At 38.1% G+C, this 24,993-nt stretch overlaps 1 protein-coding gene across 6 annotated transcripts in view; it reads right to left on the bottom strand.

The window, feature by feature from the left end:
• Positions 1-1,507: 1,507 nt before the first annotated feature.
• Positions 1,508-24,993, bottom strand: part of LOC121908398 (solute carrier family 12 member 7-like) — a 41,099-nt gene continuing 17,613 nt past the window's right edge. For 4 of the 6 annotated variants that reach the window (XM_042428365.1, XM_042428366.1, XM_042428368.1 and 1 more), the window contains 23 exons: positions 18,975-19,121; positions 16,002-16,056; positions 15,393-15,523; positions 15,165-15,301; positions 14,976-15,080; positions 13,318-13,529; positions 12,930-13,097; positions 12,654-12,752; positions 12,474-12,531; positions 12,076-12,250; positions 11,262-11,380; positions 11,029-11,127; positions 10,775-10,894; positions 10,458-10,562; positions 9,870-10,038; positions 9,225-9,420; positions 8,527-8,696; positions 7,835-7,966; positions 7,518-7,625; positions 5,501-5,670; positions 4,786-4,800; positions 4,376-4,509; positions 1,508-3,429 (listed from right to left, as the gene is read on the bottom strand). In XM_042428365.1, coding sequence (XP_042284299.1) covers positions 3,338-3,429; positions 4,376-4,509; positions 4,786-4,800; positions 5,501-5,670; positions 7,518-7,625; positions 7,835-7,966; positions 8,527-8,696; positions 9,225-9,420; positions 9,870-10,038; positions 10,458-10,562; positions 10,775-10,894; positions 11,029-11,127; positions 11,262-11,380; positions 12,076-12,250; positions 12,474-12,531; positions 12,654-12,752; positions 12,930-13,097; positions 13,318-13,529; positions 14,976-15,080; positions 15,165-15,301; positions 15,393-15,523; positions 16,002-16,056; positions 18,975-19,121 — 2,916 coding nt within the window. In that variant the 3' untranslated portion in view covers positions 1,508-3,337. Of the gene's footprint in view, positions 3,430-4,375; positions 4,510-4,785; positions 4,801-5,500; positions 5,671-7,093; positions 7,211-7,517; positions 7,626-7,834; positions 7,967-8,526; positions 8,697-9,224; positions 9,421-9,869; positions 10,039-10,457; positions 10,563-10,774; positions 10,895-11,028; positions 11,128-11,261; positions 11,381-12,075; positions 12,251-12,473; positions 12,532-12,653; positions 12,753-12,929; positions 13,098-13,317; positions 13,530-14,975; positions 15,081-15,164; positions 15,302-15,392; positions 15,524-16,001; positions 16,057-18,974; positions 19,122-24,993 lie in introns of all 6 variants that reach the window. The other 2 variants (XM_042428369.1, XM_042428367.1) reach the window with 2 other exon arrangements.

Consider the following 24,993-nt stretch of genomic DNA (forward strand, 5'->3'; position numbering starts at 1 on the left):
TAGTACGAGACAGCCTGTACTTTACACCGAGCAGAGAGTGAGGATTACAGACGGCAGAGAGTGTAACAGAGTTGTACTTCAGACAGTGATCAGAGCATCAGACAGGGATTGTTTTTGTTGTTGTTCTGTGCGCGCTGACTCAGCTAACCACTCTGTGGCACAAACAGGAAGCCATTTATCCAGGGCCAAGTTTCCCCAAAGCTTCTTACTGTAGCACCAAGATTGTCTTTGTTCTTTTGTGAGCTAAGAGACAATGATGATTTTAGGATTAAATTGATTTTTGGAAACCGAGGCTGGACCAGTTATGTAAGAGATGACAACAACCCAGCTCGACTCTCATCTGGGTCAGACAGGAAAGTAGTACATCTAACAAGAATAACCCGCTCTGTAAAATGTCCCAGAAATTAACTCTTAAATACCTGAAAATTACTCTGAAAATTAAAGATAAAATTAAAATGAAAGAACCTGTAAAATATATCATTACCCAATGAATATTACGTATGTATTAGAAACTCAATGATTTTAACTCATTAGGGATGCAATTACATGAACTAAAATTGAACAAAAAGGTGACATAATTTTTTTTTCCAGATTTTGACACATTAGATTTCACTTACTAATTGACATGTTTAAAAAATGTTTCATGTTTAAAAAAATAAATAAAACAAACACTCTCATTAAAATGTGGGTCAAAAGAACAGGAAGGTAAATTAAAGCTGAGATGAGAAGAAAGTAATCAGAGAAATCATGGTGGCCAAAATACAGTCATGCAGCTTCATTTCCTCTGAACACCCACTCCCTGCTTTGATGTTTCCTGCCTTTTGTCTGAATGTGTGTGTAGATGTTTCGTGTCACGTTATGGGAGGTTCCTTCCAGATCTGAACAAACACTTTTCTCAAACTCATTATGTGGGAAATAATTTATAGACACAAATGTTCTCCTAAAGCTCTGATGTGATGAACATACTATAGTACTATAAATATATATATAATCGTCTCTGATTTTGGCCACAGTGGTAAAATTTAAACAATTTTGTTTACAGCAATGCATCCATTCATTGTAAAGTCATTATCTTCTTTTAAAACTTCAAAAATCTGTCTGAATCTGAATATGTAAATATTTTTTATTTAATTTAAAAGTGCCAGATGCAAGATGTCCCTACAGCTCTACTCCTGTCTACTCTACCTCACTGAAAAGTCTGTTCTCACTGTGTCCACTGGAGGCTTCAAGTTTTCTGTACACATCACATTTGTATAAGTTTCATTCTGGACCATGATTGGCTCTAAACTAGTTGTGATGGCACAAATCATGCTTGTATGTACAATCCTTAAACTCAGATTTAATATATTTTTTAATACTTAATATTTTTTTTTAAACTCTTCAGCAGATAAATGTTCACATACTGTACATCATTCTGCACAGTGAAGCTCAAATCAATCATAGGAACAAGAAGAAAAACATATTTTGAGTGGAAGGGGAGTTTAATTGTACTAGTAATGCAAAATGTGTGTTTGGTATCACAGAAGAAAAAACAAGTCTGATCCATAAGTACAATTATGTACAGTATCGCTCATAACAACACACAAAACTCTAGTTTTGGTATTCATAATGATACTTTCTGGACTAGCATTAAAGCTGGATCACATCACATTATCACCTACTGTAAGAGCTGAATGTAAATCCTGAAGTTCAGAACTTTCCTTAATGTTTTCACAAGACGCTGAAACATGAGAAGAGGCTGTGATTGGTGCAGCAGAGGGGCTCATACAGCGGTGGCGGCATGAGACTGTCAGAAAAAACACAGCATTATGTGTTTATTCAAACAGCCAATTCACATTTTTCTAATGTGTTACCCCCATAGTCTGTATAGAAAGATGAACGAAGCGAGGTGTAATGTCACCCGTTGGTTTGCATAGGAGCTGTCAGTTGCATTACACTTTAAGGTACTTCCACATTGGTTCCAGCCTCAAGCCGTGGTAGTTGCCGCTTGGTTACCTCCTGCAGTACTCAGTACAGGCACAGCAGGAAGTGGTATGATGTTCTTACTGCAAAAAGTCTTGGAAAGTAGGTTGTAGTGGATGGATGGGTGAAGCAAGTGTCCCATTTCCAACAGCTTCATATCTGTCAACCATTTTCAACATATTTCCCCAACCATAACCTTACCTAAACTTCAAAAAAGTACTGCTGGGCTGGCCATTCCTGCCATTTCCCTTATGTTACCTTCATGATTAGTCCATCTACAGGGCCAGTAAAACATATGAAACAATATAATTCATATCAGACTAAAGACTCAGTGTTCAACACTCTTGTGCACTCTTTTTGTTTGTTTAATATTCATTTCATTTTTGTTGAACTAACACATGACACATTGTAGATGAAAATATCTCTGCTGGACTTAAAAAAAACAGTTAAATTAAATGAAACACTACTATACAGCACAGGCTCAATACAAAAACAGTCAATCACATACATCATTAATTCAACTAATATTTACTAAAATCACAACCGTTGTTGTTCCTCTTTTACATTTTCACTATCTCTTCTTTTTTGATCACGCTTGGCACATTAATGTTATCTGTGACAACAAACAGTTGGTAAGCAATGGCAGTGTATAACAATATAAACTATTGATTACAATCAATACTACCACCTTTGCCCTTTAAAGTGTCTGATAGTAAGCAATGGAATTTTGGCTTTAACTTCTGACACAGTGATACGAGGCAAACATGATATTCTGTGAAATTTAATGTCTTAAAAACATGTTCAACTGATCCCATCATTAGTAGCACTGAAATGAATAAATACCCTGTCAGCTAATGTTTACATTCCTTGGTGAAACCAGTGATCAATTGGCAGCTACCAAATTCAGTGAAATGCTGAAAATGACAACAAGCTATATTTAATCTTCACCAAGTGCCAGGTGAAGCAATAAAACGTGTTAAATTAAAATGACATGTCTTTCAGAAAACACAGTTTATGTGAGGAAATAATATCTCCACAAGGCAGCTACACATTTGTCATCTTACAATGTAAAGATGTGGTGGAGCTAAGTAGCCCCAGGAGGATGGGGTACGTTGAGCCCTCCTTGCCCCCAGATGATGCACTGAGCTCAGGCTGTGTTGCAGGCAGACTCCCCTGTCCTTCACAGTGACCACGGTCCTCCAAAACACAAAGTTGCACTGAGGGCTTGTATTGTGCTTCCTTTGTCCAACACTATTGTCCATGTCCCACCTTGAAGCCATGTCCTCCTCTGTCAACCCCCCCGGCCCTCTGCAGTCCCACTGTCCAGCCATGTTTTCTTCCAGTGCCATTCCAAATAATTAGGAACTTCTTGGCGCTAGGAGTAGATGGTAATGACCTCCCTACCTCCTCCTCGAACCAACAGGACGCGGTCTAGTCCTTCCATCAGAACTTCCAGAAACTCCATGTCTGAGAGACACACTCTGGTTAAGTACATACAGCACTGTACAACAGGGGCATATTAAAAAAATCCTAAGGCTAAAAGTAGCTTCTAACTGGTTGACTAAGGAGAAGCTCTTAAAAATAAGTAACTTTAAGGACTCCTAAGTGCTCTAAGAGTAATTCAAGAAACATTTAAACACTAAAAGTAGCTGCTGTTGTATTTGTAAAACTATAATGATGATGACCTTTTAAAAGAATATTTAGATGGTGGGAAAGTTAATAAGGGTCCAATCAGCTCACCAACAAAACAATCCAAACAACTCTCTAATACTTGGAGAATCGGAAAAAAAAAATGTGCTCAATACAGACAGAAAAAGATTTGTCCAGCTTACTGTGGACATGCTCCACAGTTTTATATTACAACATACAGCATCAAAAACAGTCTTACCTTAGTATTAATTTATATGCAAACGACTTTAAAGGATGGATTCACATGTTTTCAAGCCTATATTACAACAATCCTTTTTTTTATTTTAAGATGATTGAAGTGATGGGACAAAATACACAGTCCTTGCAAAAATGCACTTTGAAGTTCTGCTGGAACTAATATGAGGCTTCAGCAGTCTGACCTAGACACATAAAGCAACTATCTTTCAACGTTACTATGTTTATAGTATGAAATTCCCTCGTACAGCCTTATACTGAAGATACTGAAGATTGAAGTTTGTCAAACTAACTGCTAAAGCCTCATATCAGCTTTGGTTGAATTTACATTGAAATTTTTTTAGGTAGTGATTTATTCATAGCCAGTATGGACAAGAGGAACAATTAAAACTCTTTCCATGTACATCTGGTCATGTGAGAACTGTTTTAAGACAGACTTGAAAAACTGCAAACCTATCCTTTAATCTGCCAACATTTCATTGGCTGACAGACTGACTGAATGAGCGACTAATGAGCTTTGAAAGGATACAGTTCTCATCCCCTTTCTTGTTCTTCGGTGGGCCTGGCATGTTGAGCAACACCAGCTGTGAATTCTGGGATTTCTTGACCACTACCTCATTCAGTCTCACAGCAGTGTGCATCCTGCGCACGTTGGTCTGGTTGCTAGATTAATAAGATTGATAAGAGCATAAGTTCCGAACAATATATTGCCATGTGCAACAAAGTCTGAGCAGTTTCAGTATAATCTGAATCATTAATCTACAGGAAACACAGTACGAGTGATTGGCAATCTGATCTTGCAGGCAAGCATAGCAGGCACATCACTGCTTCTATATTTTTTATCATGCGCCCTAACGTGATGATTCTCACACACATGCACAAGCATATAGAGAGTTCGTGCACATGCAAGCAACCAAAGTGAAAGGTAAAGTCACTTACAGATTCTCCCACTCACTAGAGGAAGGGAGAAAAAAACAACACATCCAACATTAGTGCAAAAACAAGAGCTGATCCTCTCTGAGACAGTCAGCGACTTAGATGATTTGATTGTCTTGAGATCTTCACTCAGCTTTGTTTAGATGATCTAGATGCAGTCGCTTCTTGCAAAATAAGCCACCCAACATTGTTAACGAATTACATTACAAATATGCAGGCAAATAGGAAAATTATGTAATGGACTTAAGGGACAAAATAAGTGCTGAAATTCCTGAGATGGAGCAGATCAGTTTGTTTTTACATGTAGTGAACCCGTTTGAGGGGAGTGGGCACATTTTCTTTATCAAAACTTATTTTGGCCAGCTGCCTTTATGCTCAGTGTCCTATAAAGACTAAAATATTCTGAAAGGTAAAATTTCTTCCATAATGTAATGAGACACCATCATAATGCTATAACACATTATGTAGTATAATTGCAGCATCTATGAATACATACAACAGTTAATAATGATGATGATCTACAGTACCAGCCTTTCTCATTCAATGGGAATGAATGGGAAAGTGTGTCCAAACTTTTGACTGGTACTGTAAGTGAAACAAATAAGTGTAACAAAGAAATCATAGTTTTTTTTTCATATTTAGTTGAATACAAACAGGTTCAACATGTTAGACACTGTCAAAACGAACAAACAAGAGATGCAGAGTTGCATTTACTTACGGTCTCATATTAAACACGTCTTTAATTCCCATGCCTTCTCTGTGTCTGTTCCTCTCATTGACTAGTTTGTCTTTGGTCCAGGTCATGTGGACGCGATCTGGTGTGGCCCCTGAAGCTTTGTCATTCATTGTAGAATGAGACGCTGTGTTCCGGTCATGGATCAGCTGGGCCTAAAAAAAATACCAGGAGAGTGAGTGAGGAGAGTAAATATAGCAGTCATGGAAACTTCACAATGGAAGCTTCATCTTGCTGAGCATTTTCTAATTAACATTACGTAACAAATGAAGCCCAAGCTTTTTACATGTCATTGAGGCATCAATTATGTAATTGATTTACAATTATGAGGGACATGAAAATATGAAGAGAAAATGAGAACTCGTGTGGATGTTACTGGATAAAGGTCAGGTGAGGTGAGAGGCAGGTTTATGGTGATGACAGTACAAGCCGGTTGGAAAAGCACACCAGTAACGTCATAATATCATCTTTTTTATTCCACATGCTCTTCTCCCTTCCCAAAACCTGGCGCCTTCATTACCCACAATGCAACTTGACCACTGACAGTTCAGTCAGACATTCGGGTCTGTTATGCTAGTAGCAGCGAATGTAGCTTCAAACTTTTAGCCTCAAGCAGAGATGAGGAGCAGGCTACAGTGATCTGATAACCTCACTTTTGTTTACACACCACCAGATTTTTTTTACAACCAAGTGACATCACTTGAGGCAATTTATCAGATTTCACACAGCTCCCTCTGGACCCACGAGTACAACTTTTTTCACATATGCAGTAGTACTCACCAACACATGTAAATAAACTTTGATGTGTTAAATGGGTGGAATTTTTACTCCAAGTGACTTTAATTAAGAAAAATGTCAATGATTATATTAGCAAGAGATATATAGTTATTGGTGTGGGTCTTCCATGTCAAAAACTGCACTGCTTATTCTCCCACTCAAAAGGTCAAACCTGTCAGTGTTAAGGGTCAAAAAGGAATAAAACCACAAATCCAAACCATAGAAAAGATACTCAAAGACTACTGGCTGCCAACAATATGATGGGGATCCTGAAGGACCCAAAACAAACTGCAAAACTCTGAATCAGAGAGAGGAACATGATCCACACATTATTATCCATTTTCAGTTCCAACTCTGTCGGGAGCAAACCATAATCTTATTTCTCCTACAGAATGGGGCAGATGGATTTCATTAGAAAATACTGCTGCAGGTCGGAGTTATCACTGTTTCCCAGATGGTCAGTAATCCTGCAGCAGCAGCAAGTGGATTGAAAAAACACTGGACCCGATTCTGATGCACATTTAAAAGCACTCAGTGAGTAATTTGTCTTCCTCTAGTGGCAGCTTTGTGCCAGCAGCATCTACATGAGGATGAATGGAAGGATGGAAGACAGCAAACTTAAAAAGTGGAGTTAAATAAAGATGAAGAGGCTGCCGTCATCAGGACCCGAACATCATCCCTGAGCTCAGCCAGACAGCACTGTCTTTAAGCACTGCGGTCGTCATGAAAGGATGATGATGTCGAGAAAGGATGGCATGATAAATGGATGAAGCGATGACACCATTCGGTTGCCGTGGCTACCTCATCCTCTGGTATGCACATGCTGGGGGGCTGCAGGATGTTGAGGGAAGAAGTGTCAACACGTGATGACTTCTTCCTCTTTATGGAGCCACGCGATACATCTGTGATGCTCTGAATCTGACCACGTCATCCAATTGCAACAAAAGCATCAGGTCATAGGAAGAGTTCAAAGGTCAACAGCAGCACAGTAGACCACAGACAGTTTTACAGAGCAGTAAGCAGTTTTTGTAGTGTTTTATAGCATTGCTGACAGATTATTTAAGTGTACTTCAGTAACACTTTCTTTTAATTGTTTATTTTAACATGTGTCACAAGTAATCATACTTCAAGCCTTAAATTTATTTCACTGAATATTTACTTCATATGTACATTTTTTTTTTTTTTACAGTGCATGACATTTGTTCTCATGTGAGTGTCACTGTACCTCTCTCTCCCTCTCAGTGCGGGACAGCTGCATCTGTTTGAGCATCTGAGACCTCTGTTCCATCACCAGCGTCTTCTCATAGGTGAAGGCTGAGATGTCACTGTCATGCTAGGAACAGAATATTATGATTTCAGCATCATTAAGTTATAAAAATATTGTCATATTATGTAACGTTCTTATCTGGAGCGGCTTAAAGTGAACAGGAACCCTGTCAGTGTCTTGGTAAGACAAAGACTGTCACCTGGATCAAATATCATTAGATGCAAAAACTAAGTAGAAGAACGAGCAACTAAATGAATGATTGCAGCCAGTCTCACCATCTCCACCACCTCCACCACTGCATCCAGGCGTAGATGGTAGAGAAACATCTGGAGATCTTTCTTCATCTGGATGGAGTTGTCATCCATCTGGGCCACCGTGAAGATTCGCATTCTACATTTCCTCCATACCTGCAGAGATAGGAGATGTTCTATCATTTACATAGCAGATACTAGTTTGAGACAATTGACTGAGTCCACCACAGTGCCCACACTTGCTGTATTTGCAAGTAGTAAAGGACAAGTATGCATCCAATGTAGGTTAAATGTACTGTGTGTGTTGTCATGACACTTGCCTACTACCTTGTAATGGGTGAAGTTAAGTGCCCAAGTGTTGGTACCAGAGAAGTCAAAATGGCAGCTACTACTGAATGTACACAATGCTTTGCCATTATGTCAGCTGCTTGTTGTATTATTTAATCTCTGCCAAAGAACCAGCAGAAGGACCAGCAGGAAAACTTTTGAAACTAAAAATATCGGCAATACCAACTGTGTTGTTTACTTTTGACAATGTTCATGAAGACATTCAAAAAGTAAAATAACAAAAACGGACACATTGTTTTTTTTTTACACTTTCCTTACTTTTTAGAGTCTTCTTTGTCAATCTACCCAATCTAAATGTGTGTTCTTTAATAGCAGGCGTCATTCAGTTCACATAATCTTTAAGTGAACAAAGTAAAGACAGGTCACACCTTGTGCTGACTTATTAAAAACGGCAGCAGCATGAGCATTCCACCGTCATGTACAATCCACCACACATCGATGGTTCCCTCTTTCAGACGCTCCTGGTTACTAGGGAAATGGTCGATGTTCTTAGCAACCAGCAGAGCCTGATTTGCTTCAGTCGTCTCCCTCACTGTTTCTGGAGGGACAGAGAAAGAGAGAGTGATGAGCCACACTTGTTCTGTGTGTCCCTTTGGAGTCTCTGCCCTGTGTTTTTTTTTTTTTCCTGTGGAGAGAAAGGTGTCCTCTGTTTGTTTCCTGATTGCAAATAAAGGCTACAACACCTTTATGTCTTCAAACTCATGAACCCTTGTCTAAAATGATAAACCATACCAGTAAAGTTGTTAGAAAGGTCTGAGAAAAGTTCCCATTTGAAATATGAAATGAACGAAATATCTTTCAGAAGGAATTCAAATGTGTGTAAAATGTATAGAATTAATGTATTAAAGGTATACATACCATCTAATTTACTTAATAATGTAGAATTATCTGCTTTATTCTGTGTTGGTTGAGGATTAATTATGACACTTGATTCTGGTAAACTTCCTAACCCTTCCATTGAAATGTCAACCCCACTGACAGGATTTTTAAATGATTGAGGTGAGACTAAATGAATGAACTGAAAATGAAATTATTTTATTTTACCACATGCCCCTGCGTAATTTACCTATAAAGTTCCTCCTTGCGGAGGAGTCCCGGGCTTGTTTCCAAGCTGCTGGCCAAGCCATCAGGACGGCGTTGTGCTTCATTCCTCCCAGTCCTGCTGACTGGATGAGCAGGGAGAAACCATCTCGCAGGTTGGATGACACAACCACGTGGGAGAAACCCTTGGTCCGCTCTGCAGCCATGGCTGCTTTCAAGTTCTGCAGGGAAAGGACAATAAACGACAAGACTAGTTTCAGATGATGAATTGTGGACAACATTTTGAGGGGCTGTCATTCATTCAATTTGGCAGCTTTTAGTCTACTTACTTTTAAATGGTTAAACAGGTGCCTTTGAGATGTAAAGTAGTTGATGTTCTCATAATTTAAAGCTGCACTAATCAATATTTTTATATCATAAATGGAACATATGACTGAAATGAACAAATGAAGTGCAATGTGAGTCTTTTAGTCTATTTTGGATCATTGTCTTGGTTTCTCAGGCCACAACTTCACTCTCATCAAGCTTTGTATCCAGCTGCAGCAGGCAGCTATATTCAGCGAAAAAGTTCTGGTTAACACACTTTTTGCAACCTGCCCAGCACCTAATAGCAGACAGACAAAATTAGCAACTAGCAAGTAAAATGATTCACAAGTGCCAATGCACAAACCTGCTCTCCAGTCTTGGCATCATTCCCCCGGGTCATGTAGGTTCCTTCCAGGACTGAGCAGACGATGGTCAGTCCCTTCCCTGCTTTGAGTTGCGAAGTGAAGGACAGGAGACGAGGATGTTTCACCGCCAGGTCTGAGTCCAGCTTACACATCACCAGCAGCTGAGGTCTGAGGGGAGACACAAAGTAGTGATATACAACATGCAGAATAAGCATCAATAATAAAATATTGATAATATAAATACAAACCACCTACATATAAAGCAAGTGGAAATCATAAAAGGCAAGGCTCTGTTACATATTTTAAAAGTATTTAGTATTATGGAAATATAAAATACATACAATATGAAACAGTGGACTACAAACAACAGATTAACAATTGACAGAGAAAAATATTCAAATCAATAGTTTTGTATGGATTCTTCAGATATATACTGTTTTGGTTGAACAAAACAAGCTCATGCATTGACTATTTCACACTATTTTCTGACATTTTTTAGACAAAAATATTACAGCTATTGATTGATAAAAAAAAAATTTCAGGAGGACTTATGGCTGAAGGGGAACACAACACTCATACACACTCACCTCCAGTTTTTGGTGTGTGGCGGTGCTTCCTCCAGGCGGATGAGAGCGTACCGTGCTGCATTTAAGGACAGACCTCGAATACCATCTCCCCACTCCTTCACTGCCCTGCAGCCAAAAGATCAGTTCTTACTCTTAAGAGGTTTGTCACTTGAATTATACAAATGTCAGAGAACTGATGCTTCATTTAACTTCACAAACAAAATTTTACTGTCTTTTCACACCACAAACAGAGTGTGGCTATTTTTTCTAGGATAATAGCACAAATTGCAAGTTTAAACAGTTAAATTGATCCCTTGACCTAAAGGCCTTAGACTCACCCTCTGTACTCAATGTACTTGTAGATACAGCCAGCTATCACCATGGCAACCAGGGCGTAGTACCAAGAGGAGATAAACATGAGCGAGAGACATAGACTCATCCCTAAGAAAGACAGAGTCCTGTAGGGGACACACACACACACACACACACACATACATGCCAACCTAAAGCTTTACTGCCATAATTAGAGAAATAAAGACTAACATCAACAGGATTTATTTTGTTGCAGAGTTTAGTTGGAAGCTGTTCTTACCAGTGATAGAACTTGAAGCGAGGTCTCCAGTTGGGGGTTCGGAGCAGAGTCTGAACAGCACAGGCCAGGTTGACAAACAGATAGCACATGAGGAAAAATCTGAGCGAAAGAGAGGAAGAAACGTGATTAAATGCACAACACTAATGCAAAAATTAGCAAGAAAAGTCACACAGACTGAAAGGGATAGAAAGTTTTGGGGTTTTTTTTGGTAATTTCTACTGTTAACAACATACATGGAGAGGATGGGGGCCACATCATCCAGAGACGCGATGAGGATTCCTATCTCACAGATCCCAACTGTCAGCAGAAGAGCCCAGGTGGGCTCCCCATTAGCCTTGCCATGACCGAAGACCTGACAAAGACAAGAGATAGAGAGAGAAGGTCTGATACAGTACTCAGTCAACTGGCATAAATGTAAAACCACAAACACAAACAAGGTCATCAAGGACCAAACAGTAGCTGCTAGATACTGCTCTGTATTTTCTTTTTACCTGTCTTGTTACCTAGTTGCTGGCAAGTTAAGCATTAAAAAATATGTGTAATTGCTTTGGCACTGATTGATGACTTTTTGGTTTGAATATTAATGTAGCACATGTTGATTAAACATACTTTATATAGAAAATAGCTGTCATACACTTATGATACACAGATAATCATATAAAGCTGAAACAACTGGTCAATTTATCAGATGACACACAGAAAATTATTCAACTGTTTTGATAACTGACAAATCATTTCAGTAATGTTTTTACAGTAAACAACCAAGCGTAGTTTACCATTACTAGGCTGTTAAATCAGGCGTAACAGTAAAAGCATTCCAGTGACGATAACTGAAACTGACCAAATATTGTCCTGTCCTCATTTAAACCCACAATACATAAAACATTGCCAGGATGCATGTGAAGAAGCTGCAAAGACTCATTTGAGACAAGGAAAATGAAAAAGTCAAAAAAACAACAGTCATTTCATATTAGGGTGATGTATGATTGTAAAAGCACACACAGGACTGTGAGATATTAAAAAAACACACATATTTGCAACATTTACCTGTAAGAATGGGATAATGCCATCACGAGCAATGGCCTGCAGCAGCCGGGGGGCGCCAGTGAGGCTCTGAAGCCCCGCCCCACAGCAGGAGAAAAACGAGCCAATCACAATCACCCAGGGTGACGGCCAGGCCAGGATACCAATTACTGGGATCTTCTTTACTGACTCCCCAAACCTGAAACAGTTTGTACATTCTGTGTCTATAAAGCATTTTTTTACAAAGAAAACTGAAAAACTGAACTATACAACGCACATTTCACTATTATCTTAATATGTTACCTGAAGTGATATATTTTAATTTTTTTAAACTTCTGATCACCCGTTATAAGCCGTAAAATACTAGTAAGACAGTATGCCAGAGTTACAATGAGTAGGAAGTCAATTAATCATTTACATACTTGTCTCTCAGCACCACTCCTTCAATACAGGCTCCAAACATGACCACACAGGAAATGTCTGACCACGTAGTTAAGATGGAAATACTTGTACACAATATATATATATATATGTCTTAGTAACAGAGATCCTTGACATTATAACACAAATAAATCAAAATATAGAGAGTGTCTAGAGGATACAGATGAAAGAGGTGGTGAGGATAGCCATTATAGTTCCTATTGGTATCGACCTCTGGGCGTCTCTCAGATCACCAGACCTATTAGAGCCTGCCATTATACCTGAAATAAACACACATAAAACTAAAAGTTAGTCCTTCAAAAGGTAATTCCAAATTGCACCCATAAAGTCATTAAACTTATTCGAATAAGTTTGATGACTTTATAGGTGCAATTTGGAATTCTAACTTTAAACTCCTTTGATATTTCAGTATCTTTCCGATCTTTGGCATCATTTACCTGTGACAGAGGGGAAGTATATTCCCACCAGCAGAGTGAAGTAGGTGGCAATGTCATTGAAGACATAGGGCTTATTGATATCATCGGACATGTCTTGGGCTGGTACTGAAAACTGTTTTTTCTTCTCTATCAACATATCAGCTGGACCATAGTCACCCCACAGGTTGTCTAATTGAAAGAAAGACAGACAAAATCATGAACATCAGGATTCATCCCCTGGGGTGTTACATTTCTCATGAAACTACATGGAAATCTGGACATACAGTTTTCAGTTCCTTGTGGAAAATCATGATACATTGGCCTGAAAGTGGCTTAAGAGGAAACTCCACTGGATTTTGGGTTGATGGAGGAGCTGAAAGGTAAGAATTGTTCCTCTCATCCTTCTCACCTTTGATAACTCCGCTCAGGAGCCCAGGTATGGCCCGTATCTCTGTCAGGTTGTTTAAGGTGAAGTATTCATCACAGGTGGCGTTGAGATATTCACTGTCACAGAAAAGGGTCCAGAGCTCGGTGGTCACAGTGTTGTTTTTCACAATTTCTGTCTTTGCACATGTTTCAAACTTTTCATTCTTCAGGGAACGGTTCCCCAAAAGACAAACACTGTAGAGGAGAGAGAAAAGTGTAGTATAATAAGATTGAAGCTTATGGTAGATGGAGCTCTGCTTCCCTGAGAAATAAATGACTTATAGCAATTAATAGTTTGGATGAAAGTAATTTTTCAAGCAAAAGAGCCAAACATGCACTAGCTAAAGCAAGTCAGTTGTGAAAATTTGCTGCTTTTTCTTGACATATTGACAAAACTGAAGGTTTAGGTTTGTTGGTTCGAACAAAAACAACTATATTTGACATTTTACAGGCTAAACAATTATTCACTTAATCTAGAAAATTATCAGCAGATTAATCAATAATGTTAGCATAGGAAGATAGCCTCACTGAGTAAAAACCAGACAACAGCCTGCTACATGACAAGAGAAGGGTCTTGGATTTTGAACAACCACATTAGCTTCCAAGCTAATTTCTTCTTATGTACATATAAAGACCTTTGACCTTACACCCTAGTTTGCTGAATGAGCTACCTATCAAACATCCGCTGAGGAAACATTGCAAACATCAGTTTGCAGGCTAGATACCTAATAAGCTAGTTAGTTGTAGCGAACAGTTTAAGAGCTACACAGTGCTCTTATTCTTCATACTACTGCTAAAAAACACTGTGCCCTAGGCTTGTAAGCTACAGTTTCATGTTTGTTTACATCATATCTTTGTGACCCTGTTGCCTCAGCTGTCAATCAAAAATGTTCACCATTTGCCCACTTAGAGGCTTGACGGCTAATGGAGCTTTTCTGATGTATGGCCAAACTTTTTTCCCTTCCTCATAACAATAAAGATATTTATTCATTTTTTAATGTCTAAAAATCACTTTGACATTATTTTTTACTACATAAAGGGACTGACAAATACTGATTAATGTTGGACTTTTTAATATACCTTTTGTAACAGTGGCAGTTATAGCTTGTACTTCATTGCTATGTACCACAAAAGCCTGTATTTCCACCAAATGTGTTGATATTGATTTTTGTAATATTCTTTTTTGCAAAATGTGGTTTGCAAGCAACACACAGAGAGCAAATATCCAGCCTTTCACTGTTCATTTTGAGACTGGTGAGGAGCTTGGAGGATAGCTCATGGATATCTTAGAAGTGAATTATTTATCTTAATAAAATGGAAAAGTGGACAGGTGGCTAGTATGGACAAAATCACTTTGCTGAAGTATCAAATAAATATAACACCCCAAATGTGAAAAGCAGTGAATATGAGAGTGAAGATATAATGTGTAAATATACAGTGTATCTTAATGCTTCTGAATCAATATGGTGGTGATTCACTAAAGATGAAGTGTTTAAATAACTAAGTGTTTTTGAAGTTACGGGTCTGGAGTAATTATATTTTGTATATTGTTGATAAGAATACTTCAGTCTTTAGTCTAAGTGTTTTTTTGAGAAAACATGTCAATGTTTAATGCAAGATGTTTATTTGGCTGTAACTCACTTAACTTCTGGTGGTTCAATGACCGTCTTGATGACTCCTGCATAAGTGGCCATGATGGAGAGCATCACACAGGCCAGAAAAACCAGGGCCAACTTGTTCACATACCTGCAGATAGAGAGGGGAACAAATGTGAGTCTAATGTGTTGTTGTTGTTTGTGTGTGTGTGTCTGTGTGTGCGTAGATACTTACTTCACCCCGACAAACACTACCAGAGCCATCAGGACCAGGCAGCATGTTCCGTAGACACGCATATTATTGAGCATTGCTGTGTCTTCACTTTCTTTATTTTGGGCTTCAAACAATGTTGCTGTTGGAATGATGTACGTCTGGCAGTGGAGAGACATCAGAGAGACAGTGCAGGTGTCATAAATAAAGGTATGAAAGGCTGGTTTCTTGTCTGCTAGAGTGGTAACGTACCAGCAGAATCTCTATGGTGCCAAGTATGTACATGGATCCAGCGAAGGTGGTTCCCAGGTAGAAACAGAGACCCACTGCTCCTCCAAACTCTGGACCCAAAGATCTGGAGATCATGTAGTAGGAGCCGCCCGCTTTGAAGAAATTTTACCCAGATTAGACTTTATTTGGCATTTTTCATAGTTTCTGAAAAACATCCCTAAAAACAACTGATAATGAATAAATAATTGCAAATAATTGCTTGTGTAACCTAGAGCGTCTTTCAGTCAGCGTACAGGACATCAATGTAAAATTTGTCTATCTTTGTGGTTCTACAGTAAATTACAGGCATGCACATACTTCCACAAGTATGGAAAATAAAGTTTCTGAAAGTAAATGAATATTAACTTTGGTTTAAATGGATCTCTGTCTATTTTTCTAGGCATTAAGCCTAAGTTTCATAAGGTTGTTGATCAAATATGAATGACTTTGCCTGGTCTTTCAAATTCTGGCTTTTTATATTAAATCCAGGTCTGTGGTGAATGAAAAAACACTGCATTGTATCTCCCTCAAAACTGCAGCTGCAGCTGCATATTACATATTACTACAGGAAAATACAAACAAACAATGTACCTGGGACAACTCCGTTTGTTGCTATGGCACTCATTGATATAGCTGTGAGCAACGTCTACAAGGAGAGAAAGAGGGCAGGTGTTACAGTAAGTTAAAGATGGAAATAAAGTGTGCAGGCAGCATTGTATTATTTGGGCAGATTACAAGAAGACCATTAAAAAAAGACAATGTCGTAATTTCATATTGCCAGTGTTACACAGTATTCTGGCTTGCTCAAAGTCACACGCTGCTTTTGGTTAAAATTATTTGTGTGCGGATGCCTCAATTTTGGGACTGATACCATTTTTTAAAATCTTTCTTACTCTACTATTTTTTAAATTATTTTCTAAAAATGGGAAAGAAAAGGGTCTCATATTTTGCAGAACTAAAATCGGCTTGTCATTGAAGATAAAGCTCAAGGCCTCCAGGGGCTACGTGTCCATGAGGTAGTTCTATGTATTAATATTTTAAATGGTTTATTATTTTACATTGTATTTCAGTAGCTTTATTAGCACTTTATTGTAACACAGCAGCTAACTGTGACAAGATAATATCTATATCTAGTCATCTGTAAAAGAGTCCAGATCCTCTTCCCACAGTTCCTTTGAACGTTTCCACTGATAGTGCTCTGTAGAATCTGCTTGTTAGTTTGGAGGAATTTCGTTGTTCATACAAAGCTTTTTGCCTGGAGACATCAATAAAATAAGAAGCCAGGAAAAAATCTTATCATCAAGATCATCAAAGGTCATCAGAGTGTTATTCTTTAGTACATACTGACCTACATTAATCCCTCTATCGGCCCATAAAGAAAGGGATTTCAATGCCAGCTAGGAAATCAGGACTCAGGAACAATGGTGGGAGAGGAGAGACCTTTCCACAGTAGTGCTCAAACTTCCTTGTTAATCTGTCCTTACAAGTATAGTATTTTTCAAGAAAAAATTACCTTTGGAAGGGCTCTGACCAGGCTTTTTGTACTGCTCACCAAATGAAATTCAAGACTGTTAAATCACAGTCTTTGTCAGTACGTTTCTGCTGAATGTTTATCAATATTCCCTAGTAATATATTTAAGCGATTAACATGACCTGGGCTAAGATAAGATTATCAATTACAAAATAATTGATTAACTTGCCCATTATGGGTGAATGAACTTCCCAGCTACTGTAGCTAGCAGTAATGACAGTGTTTGCTACAGGTCTGATGGTGCTGAATGAAACAAAAAAGGATTAAATAGCTTCCTGCAACACAATCACTGTCACACCAGTCTCACTTGTAGTTTAAGGATGTAGGAAGTCTCCTTCAGCCCGCAAACACATGCAAAATAAAAGTAATAATGATGTTGTTATGTACGGCAGGCAAGAGAAAATATTAGAGACCTTTTGTAAATTATATTTAAGACTTTCTAATACCTTCCGAGGGCTTTTTTTCTTGAGGGATCTGAATGCAACGTTTTTAAATATTTTACAAGACCTGCAGATACCCTGTCTGACCTTATTACAAATCATATTACAAATGCTCTATCCCTTGGTTATCTGTATAAGAGATGACCAAGGGATAGAGGAGAGACAGTAAGAGCTTTGTTCACATAAAATTATCTAAAATTGGCAAAATTTCAGTTTAGATCTGGAACCTATCTGACCAAAGTAAGTAAATACAACTTTATTTATATAGCACTTACAGCATTTTTGCTTTACAGGTATAAAAAAGGCAACAAAAAGTATTTTAATAAATATCTAAATCAAAGACAAGCAAACATTTTATACTCATTTCAAACAAACTGGGGCAAGAAAGCATCGATAAAATGCCTTTGAGAATAAAGTGATGTCAAGCAGGGCGTAGGTTTGGTTTTAGGAACATTTTTTGTTGGACGGCAAATTTACCTTATAAATCATTTTCATGTCTTAATGACACATATGCAATAATAACTCTGCTCCTGATGTACTCATGGATAAGGGGAGAAATTGCATGTAATAGTAAGCATTTCTCCCTCTTATTTCAAAGATAAAAGTTTGGATTTATTATATAACATTCTTGTTAACTAAGCTCAACTGTTATTGACAGGATCTGATGTCGTAACTGACTATTGGGAGGAATTATCACAGTAATAAAGTTCTTTAATTAAATGACATGTCTGACCAATGATCACAGATTAGCTAACCTCACCTCATGCCTGAAATTACATATAATATGATGTTAGTTTTGTCCAGTGAAGATGTTTTCAATTCTGTGACATCCGAAACATTTCAAATAGAAATGCTATTGGTAAAAATATAGGAAGGGACAATTCAGCAACACCTTGATATTGATAGGGACACGTCCCTACTGTCCATACCCAAATCCACATCCTGGATGTCAAGGTATCAAGGAAGAAGATTACAGTTACTTGACACTTGTCAATACTCAGTACTATGAACACATTGTCAAATCCAAACATAAGAGGCATTTGATCCATAGCCTGTCTTATCTCTGATATAAAGCGTCAGCCCGCCAGCCAGGGTGGGTATATATTGTAGGAGGGTTTTGTGTGCAGATTGTTCCCATCACATCACATGACCGTTGAGCATTTAAGTTCAAACTTTTCAAACAGTCAGTTCTCTGTCTGGCCATCTGGAGCTACTGACGTATTAATCTGGGTTGTAAATAAGAATCTAATGTTCTGCTTGTTTTGAAGACCGTACTCTGAGCTCAGGCGTGGATATTATTGCTGTCGTTAATCAGCACCATAAATTTAGAGGAGGGTGTATCAATTGGCCCCCAGTTTGTCTGCCATGCTGTAAATCTAAGAGACAATGTCAGAAATGTCATTGTTCCATTCAGGCATTTATAGAATGATACAGAATGGCCAAGAGGGACACTTGTTTGTCTATTCATCATTTACAGTATTTTGGATGCCACAAGTTTCATTTTTGACAAAAATTAATGTCATGAGGCATCTCATTTCTTTCTTTCCTCTTTGGACATGCCATGTTTACTTGTTGAGGTTGTCAGTTACTCACACAAATGCAGCACATGGAGACGATGGCAAAAGAGCCCAGGATTCCCGCCGTACCAACGATCCAGGTGAGACGCAGGAAGAGGATCACTCCCAGAATGTTCTGCATGCAGGGCAGGTACACCCCGATGAATGTTCCCATTTGGTTGACCTGGGGACGGATAAAGACACAAACACACATACACACAGTTAAGAGACAAGAGGAGAGGAAAGATTTCTATTGAAACCTAAAATATGACATGAACCAAATGTCTTTGGTCAGATTGTAACCCTTGATGTTACAGTATGAGGTAAACTTATGAGTGAAGACAAGCAGCAAATCCTCACGACTGAAAAGCTGGAACAAGGGAATGTCATTTTTGCTTAAAAATGATAAATGATTTATTACTATTAATCGATTACCAAAATAGTTGCTGATGAATTTTCTGACAAATCAATTAATCAACTAATAATTTCAGCTCTCTTTTACAGTGCTTTTATTTGAAAGTGCTTTTTAATGGTTTACAACATAGTAAGTGACTGCATCTTGGACTACAGCTATTTAAAGCTAGAGTGATTTCCATTACATTATACAGGCCAGAGGCACATTGGCTTGACTAAAATGAATGATTAATGAATTAATTTTATTTTCATGGCATACCCTTAAAAATAGTCTATCCCACAAGGGATTACACAAAATAATACAACATATACATAACAATTTCCAGTGACTGACATACATGTTCCAATGAAAACAAGTAATTGCACAAGATATAAGCTGCTCTGTGAGAATTTCTTTCAGAATGTTGGGGTTTATAGTAGGGATGTGCAGAGAAGACAGTATTTGTATTTGTATCTGTATTTGTTGAGGCAGCAAAATTATTTCTATTTGTATCAAATAAAAGTGGAAATAGGCTTAAAAATCCTGTTTTTGTTTTTATTACACTTCCAATTTTAGGATATTAAAGTGTAAAAATAAGTGTTCTTCAATAAACTGTTTTGCAAAGTTGGTTTCCCACACTGCATCTCAAACCTCGATCTTTCAGACCACAGACACAGACAGGCGCTGACCACTCAGCCAAAGCTCAGCTCCACCAGACACACAGACCTGCAGCTATTTATACATCCATGACACAGAGACAGACAGAGCGAAGCAGAGGAGAGAGATGGAGACAGCTATGCTATGAGTCCCAACCTGCGCGCTGTTTTTTGACATGTTTTTTTTTCTTTATGAAAACAAATAATTTTTAAAATATTTGTATGAAATAAATATTTGTAAAAACCCACTACTTGTGCTTTTCCGAATACCCTAGTTAATAGAACTTTTGCACAGCACAACTTGTTGCTTTGTCATTCATGGCACATCTTTCAGTTTGAACTGAGGGAATAGTTCCCTATGCTCTTTAGACTAAATAGGAATAAATTAGGATTGGCAAAAATGATCAACTAAATGTTTTAGTTTTAGTGTTTGTACCTAAAAACTGTCCAAATTAAAAGAAATGAAAAGAGAAAAAAAAAAAAAGAGCAAAAAGCCCAAATGACACTAAAATAGTTCTTCACAGACACAGATCAGGAACTTTTCACTGTCCTGACACAGGAGTTTTCGTAATATTATGATTATGATCATTATGTAATGATTCATAATTCAATTTAATCAGATCCTGAAGTATCTCAAAGATATTGCTGCCACCTTTAACACAGTGCAGGGTGCTTGAGTAATATTGCCCATGATTCATTTTGATTACAGTTCTAGCTGTGGAATATTACTATGGTGCAGGAGCTCCTGCAGCACCACTGACAGTCTCACCAGCTTCTATAATATCTATACTGTGCATGACACCATACAAACACCTCTACTACTTCCCTCCACAAAACCCAAAATGTACATACCATTTTTCGAGTCATAAACACTTTGTCCGGTGCTTTCTCCACTGCACTCAGTTGTCTGTCAACATACTGCGATGTGCCTGATGTGGCTTTCCACATCTCCCACATCTTCCCTCTTATGTTACTCTGTCGTTCTCTCTCTTCTCTCTCTGTTTTTCTCCCCCTCACTCTCTCTGCATTGTCTGTCTTCTTTTGAGCCTCTAGCCACAGATCTCAACACTCCCTCAGCATACTCTTAAAGAAAAAACACAGCTATCATTCAGGGGGCGGGTTTTAGTAAGACATCATCAATGCCTCTGCACAGAGCAACAGTCCAAGGTCCTATACTGTCTTTCACCCAACCACTCTACAATGTTCAGCATCTGCAACACTACTGAGAAGGCAGATTCCAAGCAATTTTGGCTGTTTTCAGAAGTTTTCTATACACTTGTGTTTAGGGCATAAGGTACGGAGACAGTGTTAATCCATTTAGCTTGGTGCATATTAGCACTACAATGTACAGGGGTCTTCATTGTGGAGAACATTTTTTCTAGACAATCCTTAAAGCAATACTTTAAAGTGACAGAGCCCAGCCACGAAATAGTCCAGCACATAACCTCCTCTAAAACCACAACTTGACATTTTTAGTCTCTGGTTTTTATACAAATTGAACAAACAAGATGTTTCATGTTAATTAGAGAGCTTTAAGTGGATTTTATTACCTTTGGACAAGCTAGCTGTTTCCCCCTGTTTCCAGTTTTTATGCTAAGCTAAGCTAACCAGCTGCTAGCTGTAGCCTTATATTTAACAGAAAAAAATAAGAGTGGTATCGATCTTCTCATCTAACTCTCGGCATAACAATGAATACGCCTGTTTCCCAAAACGTCACAGCATTCCTTTAATTGTTTTCCATTCTTATCCTTCATGGCCGACAGTGCAACGGAGAGGCTGACTTTCACAGAGCTCTCTGACACTGATGACACACGCAGACCGTCCATTTATTCCCACACATAACAGATGTTATAGAACAGATGACATTTAAATCATACACAACTCACTCAGTATCAAAACACACATATAAACTCTGCACATCATCCTGCACTGGAAAAAAGAAAGTGAGAAAGAGCGGCCTTGTGTGCATATAACAACACTGCTCTTTCTCTCTCTCAGTCAGTTAACACTATCGGAAGGAGGTGCGCCAGCTGGCACAACAGGAGGGAACCACCTCCATTCTCCACCTCCAGCTGGCGCTCAAACACAACCTCCCACCCTACATACACAGTTATATTCTCTATGAGGGCTGAGAGGAAGGTTAACTGTTTTCTAGTCACTCTCACAGCTGTGTTTTGCGCTTTAAACAGAGGAAAAGTGTCCTTTCTGATCACGACCTTCACATACATGTTACTTAGTGCTTTTCCCACGCCAAGCAGGCTATCTATACCACTCAAAGAGATATTACTGATCTTGTGACTTTTCAAAGGTTGATAACAACTACAGTTATCGAGGTACTATCAAAGAAACAATATTAGGCTGTTTGAAAATCAGTGATGTGTAAGATCAGCTGTTCTTATGCCAACAGAATCTGTTATGTCACTAATCAGTTGAGAGAGGGTTTAGTTTAGCTGGTAATGTATTCTGCATTCATTGTGGGTGAGTTTTGTTTTTTTTTTTTTTAAATGGGCTGCCCACACCATCCTCTCTTCTGTCACATGAACCTCAAGTGATTCAATATGGATAGATTTCTCACTTTCTGCCTCAAATCACCTCCGTCCTCTCTCTTTCTCTTATCTGACTCCCTTCCTGTTCTTCTTAGCTCTCCTTTTGTTTCATTCAGCAAACCTTTCACAAGTCCTCTGCCAGCTGATATCATCAAAGAAACTGAAAAACTCAACACTCTCGGGCAAGTTTAGGGATGAGCAGCAACCGAAAGTGATTATGAATCAGACAGTTAAACATTCTGAAGGCCTGCCAACACACCAACCAAAAAGTGTACCAGGTTAATGGTAGTACATAGATACATCCATAACTTCCTGTTATAAACAATATATCGAGGCCGCTAACAATAACAAACAGTAAATTCTGTGCTTAGCATGTAGTTGCTCACATTGGAAAACTAAGTATGTACACTCAAAAAAGTCAGTGTGCATGTTAAAAATGTTTGAGTGTGCTGTTGATGGACACTATTGTCCCACAATGCAATGCAAAAAGAAAATAAAGTTGCATGGATTACATCCTTTCCCGTTAGTACAAAAGTACATAGATTTTTTGAATACTGACTAAAAAAATACTGTGTACTGTTGGTATGTAATGCCAAATTACATACCAACAGTACACAGTATTTTTTTAATACAACCAAAAACACAAATAACTGGTAAAGACAATGTGGTCATATGTTATTTTAAGTTTTTCAAGTTGACAAGGATCACCTGAATGCCCCATTAAACAATGGCACACAATCGGTTATGAGAGAGGGATGTACCAGTTGTGTCCTCCAAATTAAGGTAAAAGAAAGCAGCATTTTTGACTGCATTTGACTGTACTGGCCCATTATGACATATGCAGTCTAGAAATTCGGACATGAGAAGATCCAGCAACTGAACTGGGACACAGCCCTGCATTGACCACCCAAGGACTCAGAAAAAAAGGGAATTCTGCTTGGTGAGTGAAATGAGGTCTTGTCATTTCAGATGCAGGCGTGAGACAGATTCTTCACAGTTTGAGCTGAATTCAATATTCCATTTTATGCTTCTGTCTAGAGCTGAAACATTTATTCCATTAGTTGATTAAAGTAAAAAAAAAATCAGCAACATCTTTGAGAATATTTTAATCGTTTAAATCATATTGTGAAATCTAATATGGTGGTTCCAACTTCTCAAATGTGAATATTTTATGGTTTTCTTAGTTTTCTATGATAGTAAACTTATAAACTTGTCCGATTACGTTCTGTCCCTGACAACTGTGTGAATTAAAATTGGTAATGTGAATGTAAACACTCAAATTAAAGCTTAAAGTCAGCACTTCATCACAATCATCATAGTTTTATTTCCAATGCAATCTGCTGGAACACAAAACAACAAAGAATTTGTCAATGTGCTTTACTGTCTGTGCTATATATTATAAAGCTTGATGTAGTGCAAGGGAAAAGGAGGAACAAATCTTCAAAATAAATAAAAAATAAAATGAATTAGTCAAATAAACTGAGTCCACAGGGCTCTCATATACCTCATAAATAACTTTTTCATGTTTTCCACTAGTTATAAGATTTTTCTTGTAGGTAATGTCAGCATATGTTGTGTATTTTCCATACAGCAAAGACCTATAAAGCCAAATCTGAACTATAAAGATTCCCCAGTAAAATATTCTGCAAAGTAGCTCACAGTTTACTGTATGTCTGTTGTGCAACAGGCAAAAAAAATCCACACATTACTTCACAATAAATCTCATAAGATGAAAGGTTTTTCAGAAAATGACACATTTCTTGCTCACAATACACTCCATTCTTTATCCCCTCGTGATATCACCACATAGATCAAAGTCTTTAGTAAAGTGCGTCAGTATTTAAAGAGTGACGACTGTATTTTGCTACAACTCATACTTTCACCTGCTTTTCAATCAGAAATGAGATCAGGGTGTATGTAAAGCTATTTGAGTGAATTTTATTTTATTCATTATAATTACTCATCAGTGTTGTCCCTCTGTATAGATACCAGTGCTTTCAATCAACATTTTGCAAGCTGCTTTTGATGCCTCGTAAAGTGGATCACTCAGGCCAGTGTGTGTAACATCAGTACATTTGTCTCAGTATAACAATTTACTATCACATCCCAATTTTCTGTGAAATATAGAAAACCCTTCACATGATTTATTGAACCATTCATGGTTTTCTCATTCCCTTGAATGAGAAAGTGTGTCCAAACTTTTGACTGGTACTGTAATTACAAAGCTTTTTCAATGCAGATTCACCATTTAACTTCAGAGACAATGAATTGATCTTATAGAGTCAAGTATTCATACTTAAACAGAGTGGTGGCTGAGCAAAAGCAAGCAGAGTTTAGAGAGAGAGACACACTGGTACACACATTTAAACAAAGCCAATAAAGCAGAAGTAAAAAAGAGATGAAACAACTCAGAACAAGGACACACAAGGGGCCCCAAAAGCCCAGGTTTACTAAATTGGG

Source organism: Thunnus maccoyii, chromosome 12, assembly GCF_910596095.1.
Source record: "Thunnus maccoyii chromosome 12, fThuMac1.1, whole genome shotgun sequence".
NCBI lineage: Eukaryota > Metazoa > Chordata > Actinopteri > Scombriformes > Scombridae > Thunnus > Thunnus maccoyii.